Source organism: Canis lupus, chromosome 11 (assembly GCF_003254725.2).
Source record: "Canis lupus dingo isolate Sandy chromosome 11, ASM325472v2, whole genome shotgun sequence".
Classification (NCBI taxonomy): Eukaryota; Metazoa; Chordata; class Mammalia; order Carnivora; family Canidae; genus Canis; species Canis lupus.
Genome location: NC_064253.1, coordinates 12,514,183 through 12,534,197, shown reverse-complemented (window position 1 = coordinate 12,534,197; position 20,015 = coordinate 12,514,183). Strand labels below are relative to the sequence as shown.

General features: G+C 42.2%; 1 protein-coding gene and 1 long non-coding RNA gene across 10 annotated transcripts in view; one reads left to right on the top strand and one right to left on the bottom strand.

Moving 5' to 3' along the window:
• The window catches only part of CEP120 (centrosomal protein 120), a 119,258-nt gene that overhangs the window by 43,704 nt on the left and 55,539 nt on the right, over positions 1 to 20,015 (top strand). For 4 of the 9 annotated variants that reach the window (XM_035697284.2, XM_035697286.2, XM_035697289.2 and 1 more), the window contains 3 exons: positions 11,607 to 11,688; positions 15,657 to 15,813; positions 17,176 to 17,290. In XM_035697284.2, the coding sequence (XP_035553177.1) occupies positions 11,607 to 11,688; positions 15,657 to 15,813; positions 17,176 to 17,290 (354 nt within the window). Of the gene's footprint in view, positions 1 to 11,165; positions 11,385 to 11,606; positions 11,689 to 15,656; positions 15,814 to 17,175; positions 17,291 to 20,015 lie in introns of those variants that run through there. The other 5 variants (XM_035697288.2, XM_025433054.3, XM_049116006.1 and 2 more) reach the window with 3 other exon arrangements.
• On the bottom strand, positions 1,146 to 10,985 carry LOC125756037 (uncharacterized). The gene is made up of 2 exons (XR_007413928.1): positions 10,824 to 10,985; positions 1,146 to 10,052 (listed from the first exon to the last, which is right to left on the bottom strand). It is a non-coding gene; the product is annotated as an uncharacterized LOC125756037 (long non-coding RNA).

The following is a 20,015-nucleotide window of genomic DNA, read 5'->3' as shown; positions in this document are numbered from 1 at the left end:
GAAAATAGATCTGGGCAGGAGGGAGCAGGGAGCCTCTGGCAGCTGGCTACGGGAAAGTGATAGAGTTGTGGAGTGCAAAATCAGAACTTTTAGAAGTCTGCTCCAGTGAGGGATGTCCCTGCCTGAAAGGAGCTGAGGCAGCAAATCGGGGTAGAATCCCTGGTGGGACAGTGTGGCCTCAGGATTCCCAGAGTCACAGGAAGAATGGGAGTGTTGAGGGCAGCAGAGTTTCCAGGCATTGGAGCAGGGAACCTGGCTGCAAATCAGAGAGCCCAGGAGGGGGCTCTCAGCTTGAGGGTGCCATAAACTGTGAACCAGGCACAGTCTGCACAACCACTCTCCAAGCAGGGGCCCAGCCAGCAGTAGAACCAGGGAGACCCCTCCCCCTTTCTCCTCCAGGAGGAACGGTATGCACATGGGAAACATGGGAGTCTGCAGGGTTTGGGGACTCAAAAGGGGGTTGTGGGCCTGTGTTAGAAACGCTGAGTCACAGGCTGGGGGAATGTGCAGTGCAGATGGAGACCAGGGAGACCGGAAACCTTGGCTGCTTTTCCCTGAGGGCCCATTGAGGAGTGTTCTCCCCCCCCCCCCCCACCTTCCTGGGGACTCTTCCCTGCAGATTGGGAGGGATTGGGAGGACACCATTCTCACTCTCATCCTCTAAAGCACAGAAAGCGTTCAGGGAACAAAAGCCATCTAGGGCAATCCTGAGGTGATTAGCCTGGCCACCTGGCAAGGGCGGTACAATTCTGCCTGCTGGGGGCAAAGACACCTGAGAAACACAACAGGCGTCTCCCCCAGAAGATTGGCAAGAACAACCAGCCAAGATCAAGTTTACTGATGGTAGGCTCATAGGGAACTGCAGAATCCAGCACTAGGGGAATATAGCCTGATTCTTTAGTCTTTCAATTTTAATTTTTTTCTCTTTCCTGTTTTCAATGAATTTATCAACCCCTTAAAAAAATCTTCTATCCTTTCATTGTACTTAATTTTATTTTGTGTGTGGTTTTATATATATATATATATATATATATATATATATAAAAAACTTTCCTTACAATTTTGTGATACAGTGTCTTCTGACAAACAGACCAAAATATACGCAGAATCTTCTCTATGGCTCTGTTCTCTTCACCTGTCTGATCATATTCTTTTTTTTTTTTTTTTTTGTTAAAGTCATTTTAAATTTTCATCTTTACAGTTACATTCTATCCATTCAATGTATTTAATTTTATTTTTGTATATGTATATGTATATACACACACACACACACACACACACATATATATATAAAAGTTTTTCTTTCTTTACAACTTTGAGATGTAGTTTCTTCTAACCAACCAAAATACACTCAGGATATAGTCTGTTGCTCTGTTCTGTTCACCTATTTATATTCCCCCCCTTTTTTTTTTAATTTTTAAAAAATATTTATTTATGATAGTCACAGAGAGAGAGAGAGAGAGGCAGAGACACAGGCAGAGGGAGAAGCAGGCTCCATGCACCGGGAGCCCGATGTGGGATTCGATCCCGGGTCTCCAGGATCGCGCCCTGGGCCAAAGGCAGGTGCCAAACCGCTGCGCCACCCAGGGACCCCTATTCCCTTTTTTTTTTTTTGTCTTTTAATTTTTCATTTTTATGGTTACATCCTATCCTTTCATTGTATTTAATTTTATTTTTGTACACAAAGAGGTTTTTCTTTCTTTTTTTCTTTTTAAAGATTGTATTTATTTATTCATGAGAGACACAGAGAGAGAGGCAGAGACATTGGCAGAGAGAGAAGCAGGCTCCATGCAGGAAGCCCAATGTGGGACTTGATCCCAGGACTCCAGGATCATGCCCTGGGCCGAAGGCAGATGCTCAACCACTGAGCCACCCAGGTGTCCCAAAGTATTTCTTTCTTTACAATTTTGGGATCTATTTTTCTAACCAACAGACAAAAATACTCATAGGATTCAGTGTATTGCTCTGTTCTGTCTCCTCTTGTCTGATTATATTTTCTCTTTTCTTAATTTTTTTCTTCGGTTTTGGGTCTCTTCTAATTTGTTTAGTGTATATTTCTCTGGGGTTGTTGCTATTTTAGTATTTTGTTCTCTTGTCATCTGTTCTTCTCAGGACAGAAGGACAAGATGGAATAACTCACCACACACACACACACACACACAAAAAAAAAAAAGAAAAAAAAAAAAACAACAGAAAAAGAGGCAGTACTGACTGCCAGAGACCTAATCAGTATGGACATAAGTAAGATGTGGAATTAGAGTTCAGAATGATGATTAGAAAAGATACTAGCTGGCTTGAAAAAAGCATGAGGTACTAGAGAATCCCTTTCTGGAGAAATAAAAGAACTCTAATCAAATTCATTAAAAAAGGCTATTAATGAGATGCAATAAAAAATGGAAGCTCTAACTGCTGGGAGAAATGAGGCAGAAGAGAAAATTAGTATCTAGAAGACAAAATGATGGAGAATAAAGAAGCTAAGAAAAACAGATGAACAACTACTGGATCACCAGGGGGAGAATTCAAGAATATTAGAATAATAGGGATCCCAGAATAAGAAGAAAGAGAAAGGAGGGCAGAAGGTATACTGGAGCAAATTATAGTCGAGAACTATCTGGGGAAGGAATCAGGCATCCAAGTCCAGGAGGCACCAAGAACTCCCTTCAAAATCAACAAAAATAGGTCCACACCTTGACATGTAATAGGGAAGCTTGCAAATCTCAGAGACAAAGAGAAAATCATGAAAGCAGCTCGGGGATAAGAGGTCTGTAACTTGCAAGGACAGAAACATTAGATTGGCAGCAAACCTACCCACAGAGATGGGCAGAGAGAACTGGCATGATATATGTAGGGTGCTAAATGAGAAAAATATGCAGCCAAGAATACTTTATCCAGCTAGGATGTCATTAAAAATACAAGGAGAGATAAAAAGCTTCCAGGACAAACAAACTAAAAGAATTTCTGGTCACTAAACCAGCCCTGCAAGAAATATTAAAAGGGATCCTTTATGTGAAGAGAAAACCCAAAAATAACATAGACCAGAAAGAAACAGAGACAATATACAGAAACAGTGACTTTATAGGTTATACAAAGGCACTAAATTCGTATCTTTCGATAATTACTCCGAATATAAATGGGCTAAATGCCCAAATCAAAAGACACAGGGTATCAAATTGGATAAAAAAGTAAGATCCATGGATATGCTGCCTGGAAGAGACTCATTTCAGACCCAAAGACACCTCCAGATTAAACTGAGGGAGTGGAAAACCATTTATCATGCTAATAGATGTCAAAAGAAAGCTGAAGTGATAATCCTTATATCAGACAAATTAGATTTTTTTCAGATCCCTCCCCCCCCGACAAATTAGATTTTAAATCAAAGACTATAAGAGATGAGGACCAGATGGACTTCAAAGATACATTCAGAGAATTTCATAGTAAAGCAACAGAATACACATTCTCCTCCAGTGCACATGGAATATTCTCCAGAATAGATCACATACTGCACCACAAATCAGGTCTCAACCAGTACCAAAAGATGTGATTACCACAGTGCTTTGAAACTTAAACTTGGTCACAAGAGGAAATTGGGAAAGAACTCAAATACATAGAGGCTAAAGAGCATCCTACTAAAGAATGAATGGATCACCCAGAAAATTAAAGAAGAATTTTAAAAATTCATGATAACAAATGAAAATGAAAACATAACTATTCAAAACCTTTAGGATACAGCAAAGGCAGTCCTAAGAGGGAAATATATAGCAATACAAGCCTTTTTCAAGAAACAAGAAAGGCCTCAAATACACAATCTAACCTTATACCTAAAGCCTGGAGAAAGAACGGCAAATTAAGCCTAAACCCAGCAGGAGAAGAGAATTAATAAAGATTAGAGCAGAAATCAATGAAATAGAAACCAAAAGAACAGTAGAACAGATCAATGAAATTATGAACTAGTTCTTTGAAAGAATTAGTAAGATTGATAAACCCCTGGCTGGACTTATCAAAAAGAAAAGAGGAAGGACCCAAATAAAATTGTGACTGAAAAAGGAGAGATCATAAAAACCACCAAAGAAATACAATAATAAAAACATAGTATAAGCAACTATATGCCAGCAAATTAAGCAATCTATAAGAAATGAATGTATTTCTAGAGACATATAAACTACCAAAACTGGGACAGGAAAAAATAGAAAACTGAACAGACCCATAGCCAAAATCAAAAACCTCCCAAAAAACAAGAATCCAGGGCCAGATGGCTTCCCAGGGGAATTCTACCAAACATTTAAAGAAGAATTAATGCTTATTCTCTGAAAGAAATTGCTACAGAAAATAGAAATGGAAGGAAAACTTACAAACACTAAGAAGCCAGCATTACCTTGATAACAAAACCAGACAAAGACCCCACCAAAAAGGAGAATTACAGACCAATATCCCTGATGAACATGGATGCAAAATATCTCACCCAGATACTAGCCAATAGGATCCAACAGCACATTAAAAGGATTATTTACCATGACCAAGTGGGATTTATTCCTGGGCTGCAAGGGTAGTCTACTACATTAATAAAAGAAGGGACAAGAGCCATATGATCCTCTCAATAGATGCAGAAAAAGCATTCTTTCTTGATTAAAACTCTTCACAGCATATGGATATAGAAAACATACATCAATAACATAAAAGCCATCTACGAAAAGCCACTTCTAATATTATTCTCAATGGGGAAGAATTGAGAGCTTTTCCCCTAAGGTCAGGTACATGGCAGGGATACTCACTCTCACAACTGTTGTTCAGCATAATACTAGAAGTCCTAGCCTCAGCAATCAGACAACAAAAAGAAATAAAAGGCATCTGGATTGGCAAAGAAGTCAAACTCTCACTCTTCACAGATGATATGATACTCTATATGGAAACCCCATAAGACCCCATCCCAAAATTGCTAGAACTCCTACAGGAATTCAGCAAAGTGGCAGGATATAAAATCAATGCACAGAAGTCAGTTGCATTTCTATACACTAACAATGAAACAAAAGAAAGGGAAATTAAGGAGTCGATCCCATTTATAATTGCACCAGAACCATAAGGTACCTAGAAATAAAACTAACCAAAGAGGCAAGGACTTGTACTCAGAAAACTATAGAACACTTATGAAAGAAATTGAGGAATACACAAAGAAATGGGAATACGTCACATGCTCATGGATTGGAGGAACAAATATTGTTAAAATGTCTGTGCTGCCTAGTGCAATCTATACATTCATTGCAATCCGTATCAAAATACCATCAATTTATTTCACAGAATTGGAACAAATAATCCTAAAATTTGTATGGAACCAGGAAAGATCCCGAATAGCCAAAGGAATGTTGAAAAAGAAAACCAAAACTCGTGGCATCTCAATTCCAGATATCAAGCTATATTACAAAGCTATAATCATCAAGACAGTATGATACCGGCACAAAAACAGACACAAATATCAGTGGAACAGAATAGATAATCCAGAAATGGACCCTTAACTCTATGGTCAACTCATCTTTAACAAAGCAGAAAAGAATATCCAGTGGAAAAAATGACAGTCTTTTCAACAAATGCTATTGGGAAAATTCTGGGCAGCCATATGCAGAAGAGTGAAAATAGGCCATTTCCTCATACCTTATACCTCATACCATACACAAAAATAGACTCAAAATGGATGAAAGACCTAAATGTGAGACAGGTAGCATTCTCTATGACCTCAGCCACAGCAACTTCTTGCTAAACATGTCTCCAGAGGCAAGGGAAACAAAGATAAAAATGAACTATTTGGACTTCATCAAGATAAAAAGCTTTTGCACAGCAAAGGAAACAGTTTACAAAACCAAAAGACAATGACAGAATGCGAGGAGATATTTGCAATTGTCTTACCAGATAAAGGGCTAGATCCAAAACCTATAAAGAATTTACCAAACTCAACACCTAAAGAACAAATAATCCAATTGAGAAATGGGCAGAAGACTTGAACAGACATTGCTCCAAAGAAGATATACAAATGGCCAAGAGATACTTGAGAAAATACTCTACGTCACTTGGCATCAGGGAAATGCAAATCAAAACCACGATGAGATATTACACCAGTCAGAATGGCTAAAATTAACAAGTCAGGAAATGACAGATGTTGGTGAGGATGAGAAGAAAGGGGAACCTCGTACAATTTGGTGGGAATGCAAGCTGGTGCAGCCACTCTGGATAAACAGTATGGAGGTTCCTCAAAAAGTTGAAAATAGAGCTACCTTAAAACCCGGCAATTACACTACTAGGAATTTACCCCATAGACAGAAATGTAGTGATTCTAAGGGGCACCTGCACCCCAATGTTTATTGAAGCAATGCCCACAATAGCCAAACTATGGAAAGAGCCCAGATGTTCATCAACGTATGAATGGATAAAGATGTGGTATATGAATACAATGGAATACTCAGCCATCAAAAAAAAAGAGAAATCTTGCCATTTGCAATGACTAGGATGGAACTAGAGGATATTGTGCTAAATGAAATAAGTCAGAGAAAGACAAACATTATCTCACTCATACATGGAATTTAAGAAACAAAACGGGATCATAGAGGAGGAGAGGAAAAAGTAAAACAAGACGAGAGGGAGACAAACCATAAGAAACTCTTTTTTTTAGATTTATTTACTTATGAATGATAGAGAGAGAGGCAGAGAGAGAAGCAGGCTCCATGCCAGGAGCCCGAGGTGGGACTCGATCCTGGGACTCCAGGATCGTGCCCTGGGCCAAAGGCAGGCGCTAAACCGCTGAGCCACCCAGGGTTCCCCAGAAGCTGTTAATCATGGGAAACAAACTGAGGGTTTCTGGAGGGGAGGTAAGGTGGGGGGATGGGGTAACTGGGTGATGGACATTAAGGAGGGCATGTGATGTGATGAACACACACATGGGGGTTATGTAAGACTGATGAATCACTGACCTCTGCCTCTGAAACCAATGAGACATTACATGTTAATTACTTGAATTTAAATTAAAAACATTTTTTTAAATAAAGTAAATAAATAAAAGAAAAAATCAAATCAGTAGGGCACCTGGGTGGTTCAGTTAAGTGTCTCACTCTTGATTTCAGGTCAGGTCATGATCTCAGGGTGGTGAGACTGAGCCCTGCATTGGGCTCCACACTGTGCCAGCTCCCTCTGGCTCTCTACTTGCTCTCTCTCTCAAATTAAAGAAAGAAAGAAAATCAAAGGAGTTCACATTAAAATCTATAATTCTAACTTCTAATGGAGCATTAGGAAATCTGGCTTTTACGAGCTGGGCAGAGAAAGGCTGCCCATTAGATAGGCGGGGCCCTCTGCTTCTGCACAGGTCCGGCCCCGCAGGTGTCACTAGTTAATTGCAATCACCTGACCTGAAGGAATGTTTGACTTTGGAGCACCCTGCTGTGGCCTTTGATAAGAGCCAGGAGAGAAGCTGTTTTGGGAGGATATCACCCTTAGAAAATATAGGCCGAGGTGAGGGAACATACAAAAGCTGGTTATCTTTGCAGAACACAAAAAGAAACAAATGACAAAATAATACATCTGTCCATATACACAATAAAAATGGCTAGTAAAGTCAGATTTCATCATAGCTGGGGCTTCTCATTGAAGTAATGCCAATTAATCTTCACAAACACCTATTAACCCTGTTTCACAGATGGCAAAAGTGAGGTTTTATATATACAAATGGCCAAGCAACTTGGGCAAGTCACAAAGTGAATAATATGGCAGGATTTGGAATGCAGTTCTCTATGGCTCTTGGCTATTGGGCTTCCCTGCCTGTCCTGACAGGGCATTAGCAACCCTTCTTCAGGGGAGTAAGGGCACCCAAATTCATTGTCAAATTTATAGGTATCACATACTGAGTTGGAAGGAAAGTCATGTTGACACCGTGTAAGAGTTCCTATCTCCACTCTTCCTCCCTCTGCCAGAAGGAAGCTGTTTTCGGAGACCCTCTGGAAGGTCAGGGTCTGGGACCATGCTTTTACACGTTTTAGGTCTTGAGTACATGTCTTTATGTTACTCCTGCTATCTTGTCTGAAATTGTACTAAGTGCACGTATGTGTGAGTGTGTGTGTTGTGAGAAGGGGAAAGAAGAAGGAAGGGACAGAGGAAGGGGAACATAGCTTCTGATCCTTCCTGTCTTGGGCCATAAACGTTGCTGGGGAGACAAAAAAAACAAAACAAAACAAAACAAAACTAGAGGCCTACTATAACAAAAGTGCTTTTCCAAATTGTAAAATAACTTCAGAAAAAGAAAGACTTGGGTCAAATCCTTTATTTTGTTCTTTACTTTTTGGTAGAAATCCATAAAAACAAAGCTACCTAATATAAGCTTTTATTTATTTTTAAAAGATTTTATTTATTCATGAGAGACAGAGAGAGAAAGAGAGAGGGAGAGAGAGGCAGAGACACAGGCAGAGGGAGAAACAGGTCCCATGCAGGGAGCCCAATGTGGGACTCAATCCCGGGTCTCCAGGATCATACCCTGGGCTGAAGGCGCAGTGCCAAACCACTGAGCCACCGGGGCTGCCCTATGATAAGCTTTTAGGTGGACAATTTGAATTTGCATGTTTATAATGAATTTCATATTGCCTATTACACAAAATTTGTCTTAACAGCATTTGCGTAAGTAAATTTAGGTTAAAATACGATGGTTTGTGCTAGAACTGAAGTTACTACTGTTTAATATCACATTTGATAAATTAGATTAGGGATGCCTGGGTGGCTTAGTGGTTAAGTGTCTGCCTTCCGCTCAGGTCGTGATCCCGGGATCCTGGGATGAGTCCCATATCGGGCTCCCCGCAGGAAGCCTGTCTCTACCTGTTTCTGTCTCTGTCTTTGTGTCTCTCATGAATAAATAAATAAAATCTTAAAAAAATTAGATTATAGGGCAGCCCAGGTGTCTCAGTGGTTTAGCGCCACCTTCAGCCTAGGGTGTGATCCTGGAGACGGGATTGAGTCCCAGGTCGGGCTCCCTGCATGGCGCCTGCTTCTCCCTCTGCCCGTGTTTCTGCCTCTCTCTTTCTCTCTCTGTGTCTCTCATGAATAAATAAATAAAATCTTAAAAAATTAGATTATAGAATAACAGATAAACGGCTATAGATGCTGGTGGAATTATAATTCCATTTCTAGATGGGATATGTGGGAAGTTTTATGTCATTAATTTGGTACCCTATGTAAAAGAAGAACCAACTAAGTTGATTTCAGAAGCTGTGATGATATGATTTTGAGGGTAATAGTGTTGTTCAGAGGAGGGGAGAAATCCAGATAAAAGGAACTGTATGAAAATTTTACTACGTGAGAAAGTTTCTGAATTAATTTTAATGGTTTGCCAGATTTTTTGTTTCCGATGTGAGATGATTCTGACATTCAGTGAGGGTTTACAATCTATCTTTTCAGTCTGAAATATCATAAAACAAAACAATGAGGCATCTTGATGGCAATTTCCTAGTTCTCGTATAGCTACAAACATAAAGCCCGTTATTGTTCATAGAAAAAGATAATAACTAAATGGCACTTACTACATTTAGGTCCCGAACTAAGAAATTACGTATACTACTATTGTATAGTGAAACTGAAGCTCAGAGAGGTAAAGTGAGTTGCCTAAGGTCACCTAGCATGTGAATGGTAGAATTAGTTCCCCAACTCTGATTTTCAGGAGTATTCTTTGCACTGAAGACACTTTGGCCCCATTGCTTTGGCCTCCTTTTTTCTAGGATTTAATCTAAATAGTGTTTTGCGCCATAAAAACCTTGCTTTTGGCTTGCTGTTGTTGAACTGTTTGCTGATCCCCAGTATTGTCAATGGGGATCTTCATTAGACTGCTCAACAGATGATATGTTAAATAAGGACATTGGTATTAACTTCAACAAAATTTAGACAGTGTTAAACTCCACAGGATACATGACGAATTTCTTTAACGAAGTTTCAAGGGGAAAAAAAAGTGGAAATGAGTGCCTGTGCATGACAAGACACGAAAGACCGATCAATCCAATACACTGCTTTAAAACCTCTCTGGATCCTGATTTGAACACCTGAAAAATAATTATCAATCAGGGACATTTGAACAGCGTATACTTACAGGTGTTAGGGAATTTTTTTTTTTTAACTTTTTAGGTAAAATAATGCAATTGAGGTTAATATATCAAGGTATTTAAAAAATCTTTATGTGTTAGAGGTACACACTGAAAGAGAGGAGTTGTTAGGATACTAGGGTCTTGCTCCAAATTAACGGAGCAAATGAAGATTGGTCTTTAATTGGTAATTGTTGAAGCTGTGTTTCGGGTACTTGCTGGGTTCCCTGTATTACTGTATATCTAGTTTTGAGTCTGTGTGACATCTGACACAAAGAATGCCTTGTTAACGACGAACCCAAAGTAGAGCATTACTTTGGTTTCGGCCTGCAGGATGCCTCCTTTCCAGGGAGCTCTCTCCCCCAGTGTGCACATCCTTCTCCTCTCCTTTTGGGTGCACGGGGATGTGGGGTGGGGATTGTTTTTCCTTCCTACTCACCGCCCCCCTCGCCCCGCCCGGAGGTGCAGTCCCCGCGAGGCCACCTCGGAAGGATTCCTTTCTAATCTTCCCCGGAATTAAGGCCCGAAGGTTGTGGGGCGGGGCGGGGCGCGAGGCTTTGTTTCCTGGCGGTCTCGACCGTGCTAACGAGCTCACCCGGTCGTCAGCCGACCCTGGAACCTGTACTTTCTCATTTCCCTGGCCACGTGACTATGTTTTCGTTTCAGGGTAGTTTCTAAAGTACAGGAAATTCTCGGGGAGTCTACGTCACCGCCAGCAGTTACAGTAATTACCGTAGTGACGCTACTTGTCTTCAAAACGCGAACTTTCATGGTGCGGCGCGAGTACTATTTGGGGCTTTTTCAGTTCAGCCTGAGGTGGCGGTTCAGTCACTGAGGAGAGTTTTGAGCAGTAGTGACGCGGGCAGCTCTGCGCGTGCTGTGTGCGCGTGCGCGCGCCCGTCCTCCCTGCCGCCCTGGCCCCAGGTGCTGGCGGGCGGGGGCGGAGCGCACGCTCACAGCACTACGGTCGCTGCCGGAAGCGCTCGCCGCGGCAGTGCGCCTGCGCCTTCGGGCCCGCCAAGGCGCCCGCCTTCCCCCGGCCGGCCAGCAGGGGGCGCCGTGGGGCCATGGACGCGGCTTCTCCCTGGGGCTGTGGATCAGGGCTTAAAAGGGCCGAGGCGAAGCCGGCTGAGGGGCGTTCTAGCTGCCGCCGCCCTGGTCTCTATCACCCTTTGTCCTCCAGGCTTCCCCGGCGCTGGGCCTGCGGACCCGGTTGCTAGGCGGAAGCGGGGCGCGGCGGCTGCCGCGGCGGCTGCCCGGGCGTTTGAAAAGCGGCAACGCAGGCGGCAAAAGGTCCTCCGGCGGCGGGCTCGCCTCCCCCCGCGGGCGTGGCCGTGGCCGTGGCCGTGGCCGTGGCCTTGGCCTGGGTCGGGGCAGGGCTCGGGCTGCGCCGGCGGCCCGGGGTCGGGGTCGGGGTCGGGGTTGGGGAGCGCGGAGCGGGCGGTGGGAGCCGCGCCGGGGCCCTGGGGCTGGTCGCGGGCCTGCCGCCCCTCACCCGGGTCCCTCTTCCCCCAGGCAGACCCCGCCTGCGGGCCGCGCGCCGCGACCATGGTCTCCAAGTCCGACCAGCTGCTCATCGTCGTGTCCATCCTGGAAGGTGAGCGGCCCGGGGCTTTGCCTGCGCAACTGCAGCCTCCCGAGTTCTCGCAGAGCGGCGTGCGGCCGAGGCCTTGGGACCCGCGAGAACCTGGGCGTCTGGGCTTCCGCGCCCTCCTGGCTCTGGCTCACAGTTTGAGTTAGTTGGGTCTGCTAGGCGATTGACTTAAGACGAATCTCTCAAGGGAGTGTGAGCGCTTAGGGGTAGGAGATGTTTAACGTGAGCAGTCGGAGCCCCAGAGAATGTAGGAAAAACGACTTCCATCCGTAACAGCCTTTTACGTGTGAGCTTAGTGTGCCTGCAGAGCACGTCCTGCTCAGCGGCCCCTGGTCAAGCCATTTGCGAGAACTTTGAGGCAAATACAGATTTCCCGCAGTATTGCAGAGGCTGTTCCCCTTTACGAGCCTTGATAGGGGTCCTAGAGGTCTGGAGTTGTCCAGACTGTTATACGGGCCTCGAGGTTTGGCTTGTTGAATACCTGACATTTGATTATGGGAGGCTTTTGGAGTGTCAGGCACTGTGCTGGGAATGGAAGGATAGGAGAGCCCCAATCAGCGTGCAGAATGTGCATTTTTCAGGGTGTGGAAGAAGGAAAGACAAGCTCTGGGGATGATTTCCCAGCGGAAGTGATATTGATTTGGGTCCTAAGGGATGATTACATAGGTGTCAAAGGGGAGGAAAGGAGGGCTTTTCACGCAAAGGGAAGAGCCAAGAAAACTCCAGGTATGGAAAAACCAGGCGTATTGTGCAATTGCTTAAATTCAGTGTGGTTGGAAAGTAGGTTGCCGGAAAGTGGAGGACATAGGAATTGGTAGATAGATGGAGGACAGGTGATGAGTAACATGACAAGTCATCTGGAGTGGACCAGAGGGATGGCTGGACTTTTTTTTTTTTTTTTTTTCATTTTATTTATTCATTCATGAGAGACACATAGAGAAAGACACACAGACACAGGCAGAGGGAGAAGCAGGCTCCATTCCATGAATGATGTGGGACTCGATCCCGGGTCTCCAGGACCACACCCGGGACGAAGGTGGCGCTACGCCACTGAGCCACACAGGCTGCCTGACTTTTTTTTTTTTTTTTTTTTTTTTTTTTTAAGCACCCAGTGGAGGTTTTTTGTGGAGGCCTGGCATGATTTGGAGGATAAAGTGAACGAGTTATAGTGAGTTTTGGACCAGAAAGCTTACCAGAAGCTGTAAACTCTTGAGGCATTTTATTATTTTATTTTATTTTTAAAATAAATTTATTTTTTATTGGTGTTCAATTTGTCAACATACAGAATAACACCCAGTGCTCATCCTGTCAAGTGCCCACGTCCGTGCCCACCACCCAGTCACCCCCACCCCCCGCCCACCTCCCCTTCCACCACCCCTAGTTCGTTTCTCTTAGGGCATTTTAAACTGTTAGGTTACTTATTGTTTAAAGACAGAGGATTGAAATCCCTTTGTCATTTGGTCAGTAAAAGCTTTTGGACTTGCTACTTGATCCCTGCAGGGCAAAGGAGGAAACTGAAATAAAAGGCGTGCGCTGTCTCTCCCTTCAAGGATGTAGTAGTCTGTCTTCTTGGGGAGATCCAATTCAGTTGCAGGACACAGTATGTTGGGAGGCGGTAGAATATTAAAAACACTGGATGTGGGCTGTAAACATTGGTTTTGGGGATGAGTTGGTATGATGTGCTTAAGGGCCGTGAGTGTTAAGGTTGAAAGAAAGTCCTTGCTGGCAATTAGATTACCCAGGCCAGCAGCGATGGAGTAAGTATGGTGGATGGAGTGGTGGAGAGGTCTGTAAGATGCCCCGGGTCAAGGGAGGTGAACACTGAGGAATATTCTGGTAAAATAAGCTTGTGTAGCTGGAGTGAATAGACCCTGGAGGATTTTGACAGCCAAGGAGTTTAGAGTTCATGCTCTAAAAAAGAGGGAGTCGTCCATATTCCTAAGTAGAAGTACATTATTTGCAAGTTTAGTAGCGGTGTTGCAGGGAAGAGAACTTGGATTCAGGGATGTCAGTTAGGTGTTGCCACAAACATAGCTACCACTGGCGTGTGCGCCTGCCTGCAAACCAGCTCCTTTTGTTTGTGTTTCCATCCATCATTGTAACTGTGTTGTTGCCGCAAGCCCAGAACCTGAGAGTCCTTATCTCCCTGGGTAGGAGATCCCCACCTTCCATCCCCACTTTCTCCATCCCCACCTTCCAAATGGTCACCAAGTTTTGTTAGTTTTATTTTTAAAATAATACGAGGTGCTTTGTGTAAACTGGTAAATGAATAATTTTCCACTGTGAGTGCCCTGCTTTGAGGTCCTCATTATCCACCTAATCTAATGTAGTAATCTCTTCAGTAGTCTCTTTCATGAATGGGTTTTTTTTTTCCTTTTTCCTTTTTCAGAGAACGTCTACTGTTCTTATCACTAGGGTAATTGTTTTGAAATGCAAATCTTATTGTCTTAAGATCCTTCAGTGTCCTAAGGGATAATGTCTCTACTTTTTAGAATGGATTCATGGCCCTTTATGATACATTTCTTGCCTACTTTTTCAGCTTTACCTCTTCTCCTGTCGTATGTTCATATATTTCCAGCTCCTTAGTTAAATTGAGCTACCTGCGGTTTCTTGACTTTAGCTCTAGAAATGCCCTTTATTCAAAAGAAAATGATGAGGTTTCTACCATGAGCAAAACTGGGGCACCTGCTGATTCCAAGGATGAAAAAGACAAGGTTTCTGTTCTCGGAGTATTGTCTTTGGAATGAGGCAGGCACCTGTTCGTTCCAGTACATATTCTTGTTCTAAGGCCAGTTGGTGCTTTTAGTTATGATAGTGTGACTGAAAATACAGGTTTTTTGACATTGATGAAATTCATCTGGGCAAGCCGGTGATCTTTTAGAGTGGCTCAAAATGAGTGCAGGGAGAGGCCTCTGTGACTGCTAATTGGGAGAGCTGAGCCACATGTGGTAAGACTTCTAGATGGGGAGTTTCAAATGAGAGCTTCAGGTTGAAAGTCACAGGATTGCAGTCAAGATCTCTCTGACCTCTTCCTTACAAAGTAGCTTGTACCAGGGTGAGTAGCAGCTGGGATGTATTTATTTAACAGTGGTCAACGCTCATCTCACCAAAATATGCCTCACCAGACCTGTAAACAGGTTGAATGTTTGTGGTGTTTTCAGTTTCTCTTTCCACTAGACCCTCAATTCCTTAAGGGCAAGTACTCTCTGTATCCCAGCCTTTGTCATAATTAATACCTGACTCTGATGTGCCTTCAGTAAACAGGGAAGGAATGGAGCAGGCAGTACCAGTGGAAAATGATGTGTAGACAGAATATTTTATTCCTTTTGATCATTTACAACATTGTCCTTGAGATTTGAATGAATCTGTAAAGAAACCTGTGTCTCTTTTTCCCTGGCCAATTTGCTGAGTATTTAGGCAAATTAAGATACAGGCAAATTAAGAAACAGATTGTCTTTTTTTTTTTTTTTTTGCTAACTTGATTATTTCCCAACTCTCCTGACAACTTCATTGTTCCATATTCACTGCTGGTATAGTAATACCTAAAATAGTGAAATCACATTTTTAATTGTTTAATACTACGTTGGCATTGAGATCTTTGATGCTCAGAGGGCAAATCAAGGACAATAGCATTGACCTCAGATGGGATCTTGTTAGAAATGCAGCCTCTTAGGCCCATCCTAGACCTAGTGAACCAGGATATACATTTGAGCAGGGTCACCAGGTGATTCCTGTGCATGTTGATGTTTGAGAAGCACAAGTTTACAAATTGTAGCTTTCACTTTGATTCGTTTGTTGTGAATCATGAATTTGTACATGTTTAGTAAGTAATTAGTGGAATATAGAAGTCAACAACTCCTGATGTAGATCAGTTTTTAAAATGTGCTAAAAGATTATATTTGAAAAAAAATAAAAATCATATTTTGATGGTTGTATGCTTCTGATTAATCCTTATAGTCTTTTAATTCCAGGTCGCCATTTCCCCAAGCGTCCAAAGCATATGCTTGTAGTAGAAGCAAAGTTTGATGGAGAACAGTTGGCTACCGACCCTGTGGACCACACTGACCAGCCAGAATTTGCTACAGAGTTAGCCTGGGAGATTGACAGGAAGGCCCTTCATCAGCACAGGTGACTGCTGTTCTCAGTTCCTCCCTACTCTGTGTTTCAGGCTCCTAGAGATGAGTAAATTTGTATCCTATTAGATTATAGTAACAATGATAATAATACCTGTTTAGTAGTTTTGTAATGTGCCAGATTTTCAAAGTACTTTGTAGTAATAATTCATTTGAGTATCAGAACAGCCCTATGAAGTGGGTGTTAGGATTTCCTCCCCATTACGAGTGAGGCCTCAAAAGGTAAGTAACTTGTAAGTTAGCTGGTTGGCTGTAGAGCCCAGCCATTTGACCGCTAGAGCCTGCATCTCTAACTGCTACATCTAGTTTTTCTGATGTCTGAGAGAATAGACGTTATAGAAGGGAATAGATAGATATTCTGTAATGATGCCTAGCCAATATTAATGAGGGTTGGAACTCATTGTAATTTCTGTTACTTCATTTGTTATATATACTTGACCTGCCAAGGACATATAAATATGTGTATATAGTAATTACATAAAAGACTCTAATATAGGGCAGCCCGGGTGGCTCAGCGGTTTAGTGCCGCCTTTAGTCCAGGCGCTGATCCTGGAGACCCAGGATTGAGTCTGACATCAGGCTTCCTGCATGGAGCCTGCTTGTCCCTCTGCCTGTGTCTCTGCCCCTCTCTCTCTCTCTTTCTCTCTCTCTCTGTCTCTCATGAATAAATAAAATCTTTAAAAAATATATTTTATACTTGATTTTAGACATATAAACATTGGGTATCAGGACATAAAACAAGCTTAAAGTTAGAATGTCTTATTTCTTGAACTCAGATGACTGGAAACAGGCAAGAGCACAGATACTTGTATTTTAAAAAGCATTGAAAAAATATTTTTCTGGGAAACACAGAATGACTTCATTCCTTGCTATGACCTAGGACTAGAACAAGTAAAATTGCAAAGTTCAAAAATGAATGTCAGGAGAAATTTATTTTTTTCTATGACTAAATTTGTTGGATTTGAAAGGGTAATAAATTCTTAGAGGAGATCACAGTTTTGTTTTCAGTGGCTTCTGGAATAGTTTGTGATTTTATGGTAATTAATTCCTAAGTTTATTTCATTGTTAAAGTGACAGAGCTTTAAATATTTATTTGTATTTGTAGTTTTATGTGTGTGTGACAGTAGGAGGAAAATATTGTGAAATCAGTCTTTGAATATTACTTGGTATAAAGATAAATGGGTGTAATTAATAGTTGGGATCAGTTGAAGAATATTTCAGAAAATATAGTTTTTAGTTATCTAACAAAATTATAATTGTCCTAGTAGTAGGGGGCAGCTTTTTCAAAGCTAACAGAACATCAGTTCAATATTAAACAGAAGCTACTTTATCTCTAATGTAAATTGTTACTTTACAGGTTGCAACGTACTCCTATCAAACTGCAGTGTTTTGCCTTGGATCCTGTATCTTCAGCCAAGGAAACTATAGGTTACATTGTTCTAGACTTAAGAACTGCTCAAGAAACAAAGCAGGTACTAGCCTTTTGATGTTTTGTTACTGATTGTTTTGTCGATTTGTGGTAGATGCTAAATTGATGGAAAGGACAGGGAGTATTGGACCTGAAAGGTGGAGGGTTGAGCCTGGATGGCACTTCTTATCTTTCGGTTGATAAATTTGATTTAGAAAATCCTGGTCTTTTGGTCATTTCTTTGACCTAGAACTATTTTTCCCAAAGGAGACTGTCTGTGAGCTCAAACATATGGTCACGATACTCTTACCTGGAGCTTAGCACGTTCACCTGCTGAGCTTTGCTTTGAGTGGTAAACCTCTTGCAGTGTTCCTCCCTTCAGTGAATGATCACAACTCTTCTTCCAGGCATGCAAGCTCCAAGTCCAGGAGTCTTCCTCCACACCTCGCTTTTCAGACCATCATGCATCCCTTTCCAGCCACCCCGATCCAGCTACTATTCTACATTTTCACTGTCTCGATCCCAGCCTCAGCCACTGTCCTTTCTTTCTTTTTTTAAAGATTTTATTTATTTATTCATGAGAGAGAGAGAGAGAGAGGCAGTGACACAGGCAGAGGGAGAAGCAGGCTCCATGCAGGGAGCCTGATGTGGGACTTGATCCCGGGTCTCCAGGATGATGCCCTGGGCTGAAGGCAGTGCTAAACCACTGAGCCACCCGGGCTGCCCGCCACTCTGCTTTCTTCTCCTTTCATGGCTGTGGTAGTAGCCATCTCACTGGTTTCCCTGCTTCCTGCTCCTTGAATTGCTCCTGTAGCAGTCGGAATGAATAAACATACTGCAATGCACTTAGGTGATGTTAACAGTAACTGCCCCGTCCCCCCCCCCCCCCCCCCCCAACACACACATACACAGGAACACACACACAGAGAAGGGAAAAGAATTCAGGGTTTGATTCCTAGGTCAGTGCTTTCTGTTACTGAAAATGTTTCTTTCATCTGTTTAAAATCTCTCTAACATTTTTTTATGTTACTTTGGAAATGCTTTACTTTCAATTTTTATTACTTTTGTCACAACTCTTTTAAGAGAAAACAATTAAAAACTTGTTTTTGAAGTCCTTTATTTTTTTATTTAAATTCAGTTATCCAACATATACATTATTAGTTTCAGATACCATTTTTTCAGTAATTTATCAGTTGCGATTAACACCCATTGCTCATTACATCCTTTATTCTTGGTATGAATCCTGAATTAGAATTCTGTCAAGAGGGGTGGCTCAGCAGTTTAACGCCTGCCTTTGGCCCAGGGCGCGATCCTGGAGTCCCGGGGATCGAGTCCCACGTCGGGCTTCCGGCATGGAGCCTGCTTCTCCTTCCTCCTGTCTCTGCCTCTCTCTCTCTCTCTCTCGCTCTCTCTCTATCATAAATAAATAAATAATAAATAAATTAAATAAATCTTTAAAAAAAAAAAGAATTCTGTCAAGAAACATTGATCTGTTACCAACATTTTCACTACTGATGGCCATGATATTTACAAATGAGCCAGGTAGCTTAGCCCAAATTTGGAATCCTTCAAAAGAAGCTGAAATTTTAAAATGTTTCACAAGATAATCTTTTTCTCCTCCCTCCTGGGGTACTATTCCTCAGCCCTCTGCGCTCGGGTTCTGAAAAAGGTTTTCTTTCTTGAATCTTAGCTCCTCAATCATGATTTTGTCCCTGATTCACTTGATTAGCTTTACTACAACTTGCACAGGACACTTCTGCAGTGGCTTTGGTTACGGAGGAGGTAAATTCTCTTGAGGGGAGGATACTGAGGTGGTCTTGCCTGCAAACGCTTTGGGCATTCCTCCTCCTTACCCCTTACCTCTGGTCCCATAGGGCACTTTGTCGTCATGTTTGCTTTTTATCACTATTAGGGTTAAGGAGAAATGTTTCAGAATTAAGAATTTTAGGAAAACCAAATGTTGTCTTGCTTATTCTCTCCTGTTTATTAGCAGAAATACTTGAATTGGTGAGTAGAACGTATGAAGTTAAAAATAAATTGATTCTCTATAAATGAACATCAACACAGAAAAGCTCAGATTTTTCTGACTTACGTAACGGAAAAATATCTCATAAATTCTTTAAGTTGCTAAAACTCTTTTTCAAGCTTATACTTAAAATGATAAAATATCTATCATAGAGAATACATCAAGAGACTGAGTTTTTGCTTTTAAAAAACCTTGGGTGTAGATTTTAAAGGCTATGGCCTAGTTAGTCCTCTTTAATTTATCAAACGAAAACTTGATACAAGACAGCAGCTTTTGGTTTTGGGCTTTCTGTATAAGCACCAGTTCCTGCGGATTTATATAACAGCGGTCAGAGTAAGAACACTGTTTCCATTGATTGCATTGATGCTCTGGCAGGAATGAAACTGGTGGTTCTGGGCCATGACCCTCAGGCTGGCTTGAGTACTAGAATTTCTCAGAGTTACTCTGGTGAGGGTGTTGAGGTAATCCAGGCTGTTTGATTCTATGAGAAAGCCTTTGTATTGCAGTCAGGTACATGGTTCATAACCCAGAACTCTACCTCAGGTCTCTGCTTTACCATTTTGCTAGTATCTTTTTAAAAAAATGTTATTTATTTATTTATGAGAGAGACAGAGAGAGAGGCAGAAACATAGGCAAAGGGAGAAGCAGGTTCTGGGACTTGATCCCAGAACCTCGGGATCATGACCTGAGCCAAAGGCAGACGCTCAACCACTGAGCCACCCAGGCATCCTGCTAGTGTCTTTTGTTAATACCAGCTTTCCTT